Genomic DNA, 13,699 nt, shown 5'->3' on the forward strand with positions numbered 1-13,699 from the left:
CTGTTTGGTTTGGTTTGAGATAGTCCCGTGCCATGTAGCACAGGCTGTGTGCTCATCATTTTCTGCCACAGTCTCCTGAGCCCTGGGATCACAGGCCTGTGTCAGTGTGCCCAGCGGTGTGCTCCCTAACAGTTCTGACTATACCGTTCTCTTCCTTCTTTTCTCTCTTCCTTCCTCCTGTCCTGTCCTGTCCTCTTTTTCCTCCCTCAGAAATGGCTGGAGCTTTCGTGGCAGTGTTTTTACTAGCAATGTTTTATGAAGGACTGAAGATAGCCCGAGAAGGTCTACTTCGAAAGTCTCAAGTCAGCATTCGCTACAATTCCATGCCTGTCCCGGGACCAAATGGAACCATCCTTATGGAGACACACAAAACTGTTGGGTAAGAAGATGGAACAGATCCAAAGGAGAATTCTAGAGAGCTCTTAATAATGTAATAAAGCAGGTATCTTTTTCTTCTGGAGTTAGTGACTCTAAATAACTACGTTCCAGGTTGTGAGTTATGGTATTTGGGATCCTGCAAAAGCACATACATGTTTGTTCTATGTTGCAAGTGTCACTCTAAAAGAAGTTTAACAGTATCTAGTTTTTAAAATATTTGCTATATAGTAATGGGCATTTTAAGACTTCAAAGTTAAGATATAAAAGAATGGCAGAATGTGATTGATTCCTTCCTGTCAAGAGTTAAATCTAATCAGACATTGATGGATGCCTGTAGTCCCAGCTCTTGGAGAAGGCTGGAGGATTAGAATTCAAGGCTATCCTTGGCTACACAGTGAATTTGAGACCAGCTTGGGTTTATGAGACCCTGTCTCAAGGAAAATCAAAAGTTTGCGCGCGTGCACACACCGCACATGCACACGCACACACGCACTCCTGAGTTTCCAGGATAGCTGTGCAGCAGTCCAGTTGAGGCTGTGCTAGCAGCTACGGCTGCTCCCTTGACGTGCAGGCTCCCAAGTCTGACTCTCCTGTCTCTGCTTATTCCCCAGGCAGCAGATGCTGAGCTTCCCCCACCTCCTGCAGACAGTGCTGCACATCATCCAGGTAGTCATCAGCTACTTCCTCATGCTCATCTTCATGACCTACAATGGGTACCTATGCATTGCAGTAGCAGCAGGGGCTGGGACAGGATACTTTCTCTTCAGCTGGAAGAAGGCAGTGGTGGTGGACATCACAGAGCACTGCCATTAACGTCAGACTCCACATATGGCCTTATTCATTGCTGTAGGAAGCACCTTGGGACTGGAAGATAGGATTCCTAATTATCCCGTCTCTCTCCTGTCTCTTTATACATACACACCTACTGAATAGAGGTCTAGCTGACAGTCTCTGAGTAGTGGTTTTTCTAATAAGATGAAACTGACTTTTCTCTTGAGAAGTCACCTGTGAGATGTCTTCTCCCTCATCATCCTGAGCCTTATCTAATCCAGGTAGCTTCCTAGTTAATGACTTGGTTATCCACTTCTTTTTACTTTTCTGGGGGTTTATTTTGGGGGGGAGTGGGGTACATTTTGTTTTAAACAGCTAATATGTGTATTTGATAGGTGGGGTTCTGGGTCAGTGATGAAAAAGGATTGTAATAGGATTGATGGCAATTAGGGACATCTCATCCAACCAGGACTTAAATTTCACTGGAAATAAGCTCCAGTCTTAACTCAGTGAGTGGGAAACACATGTGCCTCTCTCCGGGGGTGATGTGTTACACTAAAACCTGAGCAGTGTGTGGAGAGTGGGTAGGCACTAAGCACGGGCCTAGAGTCTGGGAGTCTGTATTCCTGCTCAGTCATTAACTTGTGTTCCTACTTAACATTTGATTAGAATGAACTTGCCAATCAAAACAAAAACAGGATAATCAATTTAAGACAACAGAAATAGAGATTGTTAAATAAAACCATTAGTATTTTACTTTGACTCAGTACCTTGGTTTGTCCCAACTGAACAAGAGTTTGTATTGTTTTCTGTGTGTGTTCCTTGAAACCAATGATTTTCAAACTTGACAGTGCTTCAGAATCACCTAGCGGGCTTGTTAAGACACTACTTGGTGGACCTCAACCCCAGAACCACTAAATTTGGCATTGAAGTTCCTAGGTGATGTTTCTTAAGAGTCTCTGCATTAAACTAGCAAAGATGCACCTATAAGGGACAGAGGGTGGGGCTACCTGGTATCAGGCATGAACATCTGAATTGCTGGTTAGTAGGTGGTATGCCTTGGGCACATGTCACATCTAAAATGTTGCTGATCGATACTTAATCATTCCACAAACATTTATTCACCTCCAAATATGCTTTATGTGTACTCACATACAATGTGCGGGATTATAGCCAAAGTACACTTATCAGCATCTATGAAGTCTCTAGTCCTGGCTTTTAAAGATCTAAGGTTCCTTGGAAGTTATTTGAAGGCCAAGAGACCTTTGCTCTGCTGTGTGAACCAGCCAATCAAAAGGCCAGAAAGGCAAAAACCAAGCTTTCTTGTTTGGAGAGACATGGAGCATGCGTCTGACAATAGCCAGATTGTTCTCAATGTACACTACGTAGGTCCCCATCCACTACTTGACCACCTTTATTATTTACGGGGATTTACATAGATCTCAGTGGCCAAAACCCCTTTCTCAACAAAGAATCTCATTGGATGTTCTGTCAATCATTAATCTACATGCAGGCTTGTTCCCAAACTACCTCTTTAAAGTGGTTCTTCCTATGCTGGTCTGTTAAATCCTGCCCTCTCTGGTGCTAGATCCAGTTGTGCCTCAGAGCAGAAGAAACAAACCTGCTGTCTTGTTGGCCAGTGTTTCAGTTTTGAAGTATGTACTTTCTCCTCTGTGTGTGCCTATTAAATATTAGAAAACAAGGAATGTGTACTTTGGTGGCTTTGAACCAAGAAAAGGTTTTAAGCCTGCTGGATGGAATCTAAAAATCTTAGAAATCCACTTTAGAGCTTTGCCTTTCTTAGTTCATTCTGTTGTGCTAGTTTTTAAGTACTGCATGTGAATGACAGGTACTGACAGAGCCCAACATTAAAGTGCAAACAGCCTGCTGTCATCTCAGAAGCCAAGGAATAATAAACCCAGGGAAATACAGAAACCACACTTAGTGGTGACCCTGGGGCTTTCTACAATCTCCAGATGAGCTGCTGTAAAACACCTTACAGGGGCTGAGATGCAGCTCTGATGTGGATCACTTACCTAGCATATGTCAGGCCCTGTGTTTAAGCCCTGACACCCTAAACATATAGCATGAACCATCAGAAACAGGGCCTTGTCACTGAGGTGAGAAGAACCACAGCTTGTGAGGACAAGGTGCTATGAATCTGAAACCAAGAGAAACCTCACTTGGACATGGTTTTTCAGGGTAACTTCGGAGTACAAATAGTCTACTGCAAATCCTAAACTTGAGATCCCTCAGCTAGGCTGCTAGAGAATGTGGTTAGTGCAGAACAGAAGTAAGCTTAAGTCCCATCCTCTGGAACTTTAGGGCCCAGCCTTTGTGTTTATCTAAATGTCTCCTCTCTTCTATGGGAAGGCTATAGCGGTGTATCTTTAGTCCCTGCCCTACTTTTCCCTCTCTGTCTTCTATCCCAGGTAGCTTAGTGTTTTAACATCTCTCTCACTGTCCTGATGCAGTAGGCAATGCTATTGCTGTGGTTATAATTACCTAAGAATTAGAAGTTTGTATTTACAAAGCAAGTAGAGGTCTCAAGTTTGTTTCAAGAAGCAGTTGCTCCACTGAAATTTCTATAAAGCTGGGTAAAGGATTAACATCTGCAGAATTACAGATCCTAGGTACTAACTGCAGTCCAAGATGGAAGAATACTCAGCACCCCATTGCCCACATGGAACCTCTTCAGCATCCATCAAAAAGTTTCTTCACTACTCCTATGGTAGGGTTGTCCCACACTCCCTTTTAGGCTGTGCATGGGCCTGGGTTCCTTATTAGAATCAGGAGAGTGAGGCGGAGTGTACATCATGCCATTTAATCTTGAGCCTGCCCTTTCCAGCCACTTCAGAAGATGCCTCTAAACAACAGGTCTGCATTTGATGTAATGCCTTAATCACTGGGTCTACATTCACGTTGACTGTTTCAGAGACTGTAAGCTCCCGGAGAGCAGGATTGCTGTAATGGGAATGTTTTAAGTGTTGTGTGCAAGAAAACAAAATAAATATTTTGATTTTTGTGATTCTATGCATGTCTGTCTATACAAAGTAGTGTCCAAATAAGCTGGTTGTAGGACGTCAGTCTCTTCCATGGCATGGCCTTGTTGCTCTCCTGTCAGTTTTAACAAGCTGATCTAGTGCCTGCCAGAAGGTCAGCATGACCTTGTGCATAGCACATGAGTCTTCATGAAGCAGCAAATATTTCAGTATAGGAGCAATTCTTAAGTTCAAAAGCTAACCTTTGCCTCCTTTCATCCACAAATCATATCCCTGTATTCATGCCATTAGGTGGGAGCATTAGGCTTCCAGGAGGCTCACTGCCAGACTTTGCCCATCCCTGTAGTAGAGGGGAAGTATTACTGTTATTGGTCTTCCGAGTGGCCCATCATCTCTCCTCCTGCAATCTTTCAGCATGCTGTGATAAACATTGACTTTGGGGACAACGGGTTCAAATCTGGGCCGCACCACTTAGAAACTGATATCCTAATCATCTCAAAGCCTTAGTGTTCTGTTTATAAAAGGGCAGGTGATAGTCGAATGTGGTGGCACATGCCTGTCCTTCCGGTGTTTGGCAGGATGAGGCAGGAAGATCATGAGGAAAGACCTGGCCTACTTAGTAAAAAGTCTTCAGTTTGGGGGTTCAAAGGAACACAGGTGAATTTTCCTTTTGGGCCAGAAGTTTATTAATACCATAAAAATACAGACAGCAGCATGAGAGGCTCTTGAGAGCTCAGGCCCTAACACCAGTCAGTCTATCTCTGATTCTTTGTGGCAGGGAGAAAGGAGGGAATTCTAAAGGAATGTGCCACTCAGGATTTAGGGGAAGTATGGAGGAGGGGTACATACAGATGGCAAATGTGCTCCACCAGAGGCCCTCTACTGCCCTAGAGTCTAGCAACCTGGTCTGTAAGTCTATGAGAATAAAGTGTAATCCTGACACCTGGGTATTGTGTTTACAGACACTCCATAGCTTCTCTGTCTCTCCCTGTAGCAGCAGGGATTTCAGGACCAGCTATGAAGATGGAGACAGAGAGGCCTGCAGATGGGCAGAATTTGAAGATGCACCTGGGATTCTACACAGTGAGGGACCCTGTTGCAAAAACAAATGGCTATGGGTGTAGCTCAGTTGGTTGAGAGCTTGCCTAGTGTGCCTTTCTAAGCTCTAAGGTTCAATCCCTAGCATGCCCTGCATGAGCATACATACAAAGGAGTACTAGCACCTATTTAAACTAAGAGTAATACTGATAAGGCATCCCACACAAGACAGGCATCAAGTCTTACTACATTTTTACTGTGTACTGATTATACCTGAAGGCTTCGGGGAAAATGAAGACTCAGCTGAGAACACTAAGAAAGCAATGTAGTTGAGACCATTTAGAAGCATGAACTGGGAAAGCAGGCTGCCAGGTACCTACCCCTTCATGGCTGAGCTCTGGTTCACATCAGCAAACTCAGAATGGTGTACCCTTGCAGGAACTAAGAGGATCTGCAGGAATGGCTCGGCACTCTTATACAGCCCTCTGCACGACAGCTATTAATACAAAAGGCAAGACCTGCAGGAGACATCATAACAACTATGGGAAATCCTACTGGGGAGTTGCAGGGAGGGACTGAAGCAGGCAGATCCTTTTCTTTGCCCCCTGTAAGGCCTTCACAGGCTGCAATAATAAGAGTACAGCCTGTGTCTTGGGGGTTTTATTGTGTTCTAAGACAGGAAAATAACAGGACTTAGGAGTCACCAATAAGACTAGAATAAAGGTTTTGTAGAAAAGCTTGGAGCAGGAGAGGGAACTATACATTCCCCTCTGTCTCTACCTTCCCATTCACATCACTCATGAACTGTCCAAAATCCTTGGTAAGTTCCAGCTAAGGAGTTTCTTTGAAACTTGATTCCAGATGTTCTGGCTTCCACAGCTGATAGTTCTGTCCCTAGATTTTATGGTAAAAATAGGGCATGGTGCAAAAGTATCCAGAGTAGCTCTCAGATGGGTCTTGTGCAACAATTCTTAGACAAGTCCCTAGTGGAGAATAGGATGACTCACTGTTAGGGCTGCCTGTGTTTCCCCCCTGTGTAAAGCCTTCCTATAAGTGGATTTGATTCTGACAATTTGATCATTACAATCCAGTCTCCATGAGGGCAGGGATCTTCGTCTTGGTTTTGTTTGGTTTTTTGACATTTAGAGACAGGGTTTTGCTCTGTAGCTCAGAGTAGCCTCCAACTCTTGAGATCCCTATTTCAGCCTCCCAAGTGCTGGCTTACAGCCTGAGCACACTCATCTGGGATCTCTGTTGCTTGAAGAATGGTCAGCAGTCACCAGATATTGAATAAACAAGGCAAGTCAAAGTCCAGGGGATCCACTGCCAGTGTCCTGGGTCTGAGGTCTTTTTGTAAAGACAAGGAGGACAGTATCACTTGTAGCAGTTACCTGGTCGAGCTGGGGAGTAGCAGTGCTACTACCTTTAAGGACATCTCACATTTTTTCCAAAAATATATTTATTTTTAAAAACAAAAATCAGGTAAGCTTTCTGTAGTCCAATTTTATAGGAACAAGCCAGAATTTGGCTTGCAGCCTATCAGAAAGGTTGGACAGCAATAATTTCACACAGAAGTTATCTCTCCCTGCAGGAGACAGAAAGCATTCTGCTTGGTTGTACACACTTAATTCTCTAAATATGATTGGTACTTCTGTCATCATTGTATTTTGTCCCAGGGGTCTGGCATGCAAGAGAATCCACCTCTAAAATTCAAAGTTTCCAAACTGAGATGTGCGGTTGTTGGACTTGAGTTGGGGTTTATAACCAATTCGATCATTAATCATTTGTTCCCGGCTTTTGGGGTCACTGCTGAGCCCAGCAGCTCCTTCCCCATCGCTGGTTCCTACACCTTCCACCTCTTCCTTCTGTTTCTTACGGGCCTGGAAGTATAAAAAAGGTTATGATATAGCACAACATTCTTCCAATTAACAAATGTTAAGCTAGAATTTACCATATACTAGGTACTGTGTATGGAAAAAGGTTAGGGGCTAATAAACAATAAGCTGACAGCCCAAGTTTAGGATAGTAACAAGGACACGGGCATGCAATCATAGATGGCCTAGCCCTACATCCCAGGATGTCACAGTCTAGAATGCAAACGGGCATGCAGACTATTAATTATAGCACAGAGTACTCTGGATTATAATGCCAAAGACACAAAGGGGGTGTGAGGAATTAGGGTACTATACAAAGGCCCAGCAGAAACCTGCAATTGGAGGGAGCACCAAAAGGTGTTTCAGCAAATTCCTGTCCATAAGAACAAGGGGTAAATGACATGACTACGAGCCACCCAGAGCCCACAGCCTGGAAGACTGGCTCCATGCTGACCACAGTGACTGGAGGAGACATTATGCTACCTTGTCAATAGGTCAGAGTGGAGGGGCTTCCTTCTGGCTTTTAAATTTTATCAATTTTCTATCTATTGGTGTACTAGGAGTTGAATCCAAGGCCTCAAGAATGGTAGGCAAGTAATCAACAGCCACGGTATAACCCAGTCCCTGTGGTGGTTTGGGGTTTGTTTTGAAAATTTTTTTTTGAAAACTTTCTTCTTGGTACTACTACTCACCGAGTAATAAACCCAATGCAATGAAAAGAAACTCTACAGCCAGGAGATGGTGGCACACACCTTTAATCCCCAGTACTCAGGAGGCAGAGGCAGGTGGATCTCTGAGTCTGAGACCAGCCATCTATAAAGTGAGTTCGGGGACAGCCTGAGCTACACAGAGAAACATACTTCAAAAAAAAAAAAAAAAAAAAAAAAAAAAAAAAAACTAAGAAAGAAAAAAATTCTGCAATAGACAGATGACCTTGATGACAATCCAGCTGGCACCACACTGTGTCAACAGTTACCAAACTTGTTGCAACTTGTGGCTAAAGACCTCCTAAACAGGGTTTCCTGCTTACACAGCAGAAACCTTCCTGTTATGGGTGTTACTCCCTCTGTGGCTGATTTCCTAGACTTTCTTTAAGGCATTTGGCTGGACTGTCCCTAAGTAACCCTATAGCTCTCCTGACAGCTCTTTCCGAAGAATGGAAGCCCTTCTCTGCTCTGTTTAGAACTCTGCTACTTGTCAGGCATAGAGGTTCAGGCCTTTAATCTCAGCGCTAGGTAGTTAGAGGCAGGGAGATCTTTTAAGATGGAGGCCAGCCTAGTCTACAGAGTGAATTCCAAGACTGCCAAGGCTATACAGAGAAACCCTGTCTCAAAAAAAAAACAAACAGAAAACAGAACTTTTTTTGTTTGTTTGTTTGGTTTTTTTTGTTTGTTTGTTTTTTTGAGACAGGGTTTCTCTGTGTAGCCCTGGCTGTCCTGGAACTCACTCTAGACCAGGCTGGCCTCGAACTCAGAAATCCGCCTGCCTCTCCCTCCCAAGCGCTGGGATCAAAGGTGTGCGCCACCACCGCCCAGCTAGAAAACAGAACTATTGCTACTTGACTATTACACTTTTAAGGCCAGCCTGGGCTACATAGTGAAACCTTATCTTAAAAAAACAAAAACAAAAACAAAAAACCAGAAGAATTATGCTACATCCCCACCACCACCTGCCTGAGTTTCCATCACTAAAACTGCTTATTTCCTGGTCTATGATTTGACCAATTTCCAAAGCCATGATAGTTCTCACCATGCTGTAATTATACCAGTGCCAAATTCTCTTCACTGGGGTCACCATGTATTCAACCACTATTGTATCTACCTTAGGTTCCACATCCCGATCCTGTTTACAATCTATACAGCCACCATAGCCTGCCTCACTACGACCTCTGTACCGTCTTCTACCAAAGCTGCCACCATGACCAAAGTTACTCCAGGACAGACATGCAAAGTTCCCTTCCCAACCTAGAAAGATCACCAGATCCTCCCCACAGCCTCCTTGTTATCCACTGGAGAGCATCTTGTTCAAAGGGGGCCGTGTCCAATGGTGTCAACGAACAGTTATTTCTGAGTCAACTGAATGATATAACTAGTACAAGTTATGAACCAAATTCTCCCCCACTGTTTTTTATAACTACTGCTTTCAATCTTGCCATACAGTTCAAAGCAGTACATGATTCTGAATATTTATTACTATCACCAACAAAAATCTCCACTTCTGATGTGCACAAGGCATGCAGAATCATCTCCAGAAAGGCTCTTTGGTTCCACTCTATGCCTATCAACTAACCTGGTGTGGATAAGCAAATGCTGACATATCTGTACAAGACCAGACATGGGGCTTTCTCAAGACCACACAATCTGCAAGTATGCCCCACTTCTCATCTGTGCCTTCAAAGCTTGGGTCAATAAAGTTCCACCAATCAAGGCTTGGTTCCTCTGACTCACAATCCTGATTCCTCCCAAGGTGGCAACAATGAGGAGCCCAGGCTGACTTTATGGCCATTTGGAGACTGAACTCAACCTTTCCAATTCAAGTTGAATATGGGATACAAAGGAAGAATTTGGCTTCCTTCTTTCACAAATGTGGTTTGGCTCCAAGTCACCAGTGGCTACAGAATTCCCATAGCCACCACTGCCTAACTATAAAGATGGCATTGGATGTCAATAACTCTTTCTAAAAATGACAGTAGATGCTTTATCTATTGGTCTTTACTGGGAGCACAGCTCATGAGCTCTGATCACTGAAATTATGTTGGTAATTACATACCACCTACTGACAAACTGTAACCCTTTATATCCCAACATCAGTTAATTAACAGTCAATCCAATAAGGCAAAGCCGAGGATCCCTTCTCTGAGGTGCTTGGGACCGGACGTATTTGAGGTTCAATTTTTTTCACATTTTGGAACTTATGCATTAGTTACAGAGATCAAGCATCCTTAAGCCAAAATCCAAAATCTAAAATGTGTCCAAATATGAAATTCCCTGTGGTTATCTTTAAGTAACAAATATAAGAAACTTGGCCAGCAAGATAGCTGCCCAAGCCTGATAATCTGAGTTCAATTCCCGGAACCCATATTCTTTTAAAAAAAAAACAAAAACAAAACAAAACTGCATATGGCAGATTTGCAACACCAACACTCCTCTAACAACAAGCTAGGAGGCAGAGCCGACCAGAAGCTCATGGGCAAAGCTAACCTGAAATACACAACATTAATAGGAAGAGACCCTGCTTCAACAAGGTGCGAGAGAACCAACTCCAGAAAGTTGTCCTCTGACCTCCACATAAGCATCTTAGAACACAAACACCCTCACTTACTGTGGGATTGATGTTTTTGTGTGTGCACTGAATAAAGATTGTCTTTGTAGTATTCAGATACTGATTTTTGCACCTGGCAGAGATCTGATTCCAGCCCATCTGTTATTCTAGTTGCTCAGCATAGTTGATACATAGTTGTATCATATTTTGTAAACACTCCCTCTCTCACTTCTGACTGGTTTAAATAAAAAAGCATATGGCCTGTAACAACGGGAGAGGACAAGCAGGACTTCTGAAGAGACTGAACTTTGAGAAAGAGTCAGGCATGGGAAGGCACCATGTCACCAGTGGAATATAGATGAAGAAGCGGTGCCAAGAAGAGACTAAGACAGACAGATAATGGGCCACAGAGTGGGACAGACACCAAGCCAGCACTGTCAGGTTTGAAGAGCTGAGATTCTTCCCCTCTATAGTGCCCAAAACTTATTAAGTTTCAGTGTCCTTGCCAGGCGGTGGTGGCACATGCCTTTAATCCCAGCACTTGGGAGGCAGAGGCAGGCAGATTCCTGAGTTCGAGGCCAGCCTGGTCTACAGAGTGAATTCCAGGACAGCCAGGGCTATACAGAGAAACTCTGTCTCAAAAAAAAAAAAAAGAACTCATATTTATAGTAATTATTAAGGATAATATTTTCTTCCTTCTTCCTTCCTTCCTTCCTTTCTCCCTTCCTTCCTCTTTTTTTCGAGATGGGGTCTCACCATGTAGGCCTGAATGGCCTGAAATTCACTGTGCTCTTCTGCCTCAGATCCTGTATGCTGGGATTACAGGCGTGCATCATCAGGCCTGAATGAGTTTCAAGTATGGTTTAAACTTCAGCTGTAATAAGTCATAAATGCTGCCTAATGGATTTTGCCTCTGCAGAGTCAGCTCACTGTTGAGTTGGCTTTTCCACTATAAGTGGTAAATTTGGTGTCCTTTCAAGCAGCTTAGGAAAGTGGGACACTCTTGCAACGAATTAAATGAAAACCGTAGAAAAAGTTTGCTTTCCTCTGTCCCGCCTCCCTCCCTCCATGATTAAGTCTATAGCCTAGGCCATCTAACTTCTCCTGCCCCTGCCCCTGCCTCTCAAGCACTAACATTATAATTGTGTGTTCCTAGGCCTGGCTCTGCTCTTTTTTATTTTTTTATTTTTTTAGTATAGAATAGAGTTTATTAAGGGCATGGGGAGGGGCGTAAAAAGGGTAGTAAACAGAGTGAGTTCCAGCACAGCCAGGACTACACAGAGAAACCCTGTCTCAAAAAAAAAAAAAAAAAAAAAAAGGGTAGTAAAGGCAGAGAAAGGCAGAGAGAAGAGAGAAGAGAAGAGAAGAGAAGAGAAGAGAAGAGAAGAGAAGAGAAGGAGAGGGGAGGGGATGAGGGGGAAGGGGACAGAGTGGGAGCAAGAAGGCAAGAGAGCAAGCGCTGCTCTGCTTTTTTTTTTTTAAATCGTTATGAAGATTTTGACATGAATCTGTACCATGTATATGCAGTGTCTGTGGGAGGCCAGAGGAGGGGTAAGGACCCCTGGAACTGGAGCTACAGATGGTTGTTAAGTGGCCATGTGTGTGCTGGTAACTGAAGCTGGGTCCTTTGCAAGAGCAGCAAACACACTTTCTTAACTGCTGAGTCATCTTTCTGGCCCCACTCCTTTATATTTCATTTTTACTTAACTTTGTTTACACCGCCATAACTACATTCTGGAACACTCTGTAGTTGTTCACAGTGTGAAACTTTTTAAATGATTTCATTCCAACTGAGTATTCTCAGAGATTTCTTTGCTTCTTAGAAGTAGTTTTCATAGATTTTTGGGGTGAACTTCTTAAAGTCAGTTCTTTGTAGTGTTGACTAAGTAGAGAGAGTTTAATACACACAAAGAGACCCACACATACATACACACACAGGCACAAAGCAAAAACTGACAGAACTTTGGGAACATTCCAGTTGCTAGGATGAAGAGCAAGAGAAACCTATGTTATCAATCTTCATATGAACGATGTAAAGTCAATCATATTCTGGGTTCATGCGAGATGTAAAGCTCCCATCATATAAAGTACCTCCTTGAGCAGGAAACACAAATAGGCTCGTAGAGAGAGCCCTCTAAGAAGAGTCCAGAGCGTAATATACTAATCCAGCCTTTATGGAGCTTCCTGCCCAGCTGAAGAAAACAGACCAACAAAGTCACACCAGAAAGTGGTGGCATCTATAAGAATACAGCACAGGGTGGTGACTTAACGCAGCTGGGGACTGGAAGGGGCCAAGTCAAAATGGGGAGCCTGATGATAGGACAGGCCATGTCAGGCAAAGGAACAGTACACATCACCAAGAGTAAGGATAACCTGGAGATTAAATAGAGAGATGAGCAAGGACGCAGGCATAAAGGACCTCAGGTACCAGGCTTAGGAATTTGGACTTCATTTTGAAGGTGTAAAAGAATCTTTTTATTTCTTTCTTTTTTTAGTTTCTCTGTGTAACAGCCCTGTCTGTCCTAGAACTTCCTCTGTAGACTATGTTGTCCTCAAACTCACAGAGATCTGTCTACCTCTGCCTCCAAATAATTTATTCTAATTAATAGATATCTAATATTATATGGCAAAGCCAGATTTAGAAAAAAATACAGCCACAAGGTATGGTATTGTATGTCTGTAACTTCACCACTCAGGAAGCAGAGGCAAATGTTCAAATTCAAGGCCAGCCTGGTGTACATAATAGCTTCCAGACAGTGAGGTCCTGTCTCAAACAAAGAATATAAATAGTACTCCACTGCACGCTAGATTCTAGGAATTCAGTGCTGAAGAGCATGGATATGATCTGTGTAATCAAAGGAACAGGTGAATGCTGGGGCTGTCTGGTGCTGCTAAAGAGTGGCCTCCAAGATCTGGCTGTCCCCAGAGATCCTCATGTATACCAAATGATGTGTAAACCTTGCTCCCCAATTTAAAGCTACTGGTTAAATGAAAGTGGCTACAGCCAATTACTGGGGAGAATAGAGGTAGCTGGGGTTTAGGTTACTGGGCTGGGGGGTCACAAGTAAGGACCACAAGAAGAGAAGAAGAGGGGAAGCAGGCGAAGGAGAAGGGAAAACGAAAGAGAGAGAGAGAAAGAAGACAGAGAGACCATTAGGTCTCCATTAGACATGATGGACCAGGAGCATGCAGCTGAGTGAAATGCTCCATGACAGGCTGATGGAGCAGAAATAACCCAGAGGAGACTCAAACAGCAAGCACTTGGGAAGCACAGCTGAGAATAAAAGTCTGGCATATAGAAAAACAGAAGAGCCGGGCAGTGGTGGCGCACACCTTTAATCCCAGCACTTGGGAGGCAGAGGCAGGTGGATTTCT

General features: G+C 43.5%; 2 protein-coding genes across 2 annotated transcripts in view; one reads left to right on the forward strand and one right to left on the reverse strand.

Moving 5' to 3' along the window:
• Slc31a1 (solute carrier family 31 member 1) overlaps positions 1-4,182 on the forward strand; it is a 31,831-nt gene extending 27,649 nt beyond the window's left edge. Inside the window, exons 4-5 of the mRNA XM_031377569.1 lie at positions 211-379; positions 990-4,182. Of these exons, the coding sequence (XP_031233429.1) occupies positions 211-379; positions 990-1,191 (371 nt within the window). The 3' untranslated portion in view covers positions 1,192-4,182. The remainder of the gene's footprint in view (positions 1-210; positions 380-989) is intronic.
• Positions 4,183-4,813: 631 nt separating this feature from the next.
• The window catches only part of Cdc26 (cell division cycle 26), a 14,594-nt gene continuing 5,708 nt past the window's right edge, over positions 4,814-13,699 (reverse strand). Inside the window, exon 4 of the mRNA XM_031377573.1 lies at positions 4,814-7,069. Coding sequence (XP_031233433.1) covers positions 6,893-7,069 — 177 coding nt within the window. The 3' untranslated portion in view covers positions 4,814-6,892. The remainder of the gene's footprint in view (positions 7,070-13,699) is intronic.

This window comes from Mastomys coucha, unplaced genomic scaffold (assembly GCF_008632895.1).
Source record: "Mastomys coucha isolate ucsf_1 unplaced genomic scaffold, UCSF_Mcou_1 pScaffold18, whole genome shotgun sequence".
Lineage (NCBI taxonomy): Eukaryota > Metazoa > Chordata > Mammalia > Rodentia > Muridae > Mastomys > Mastomys coucha.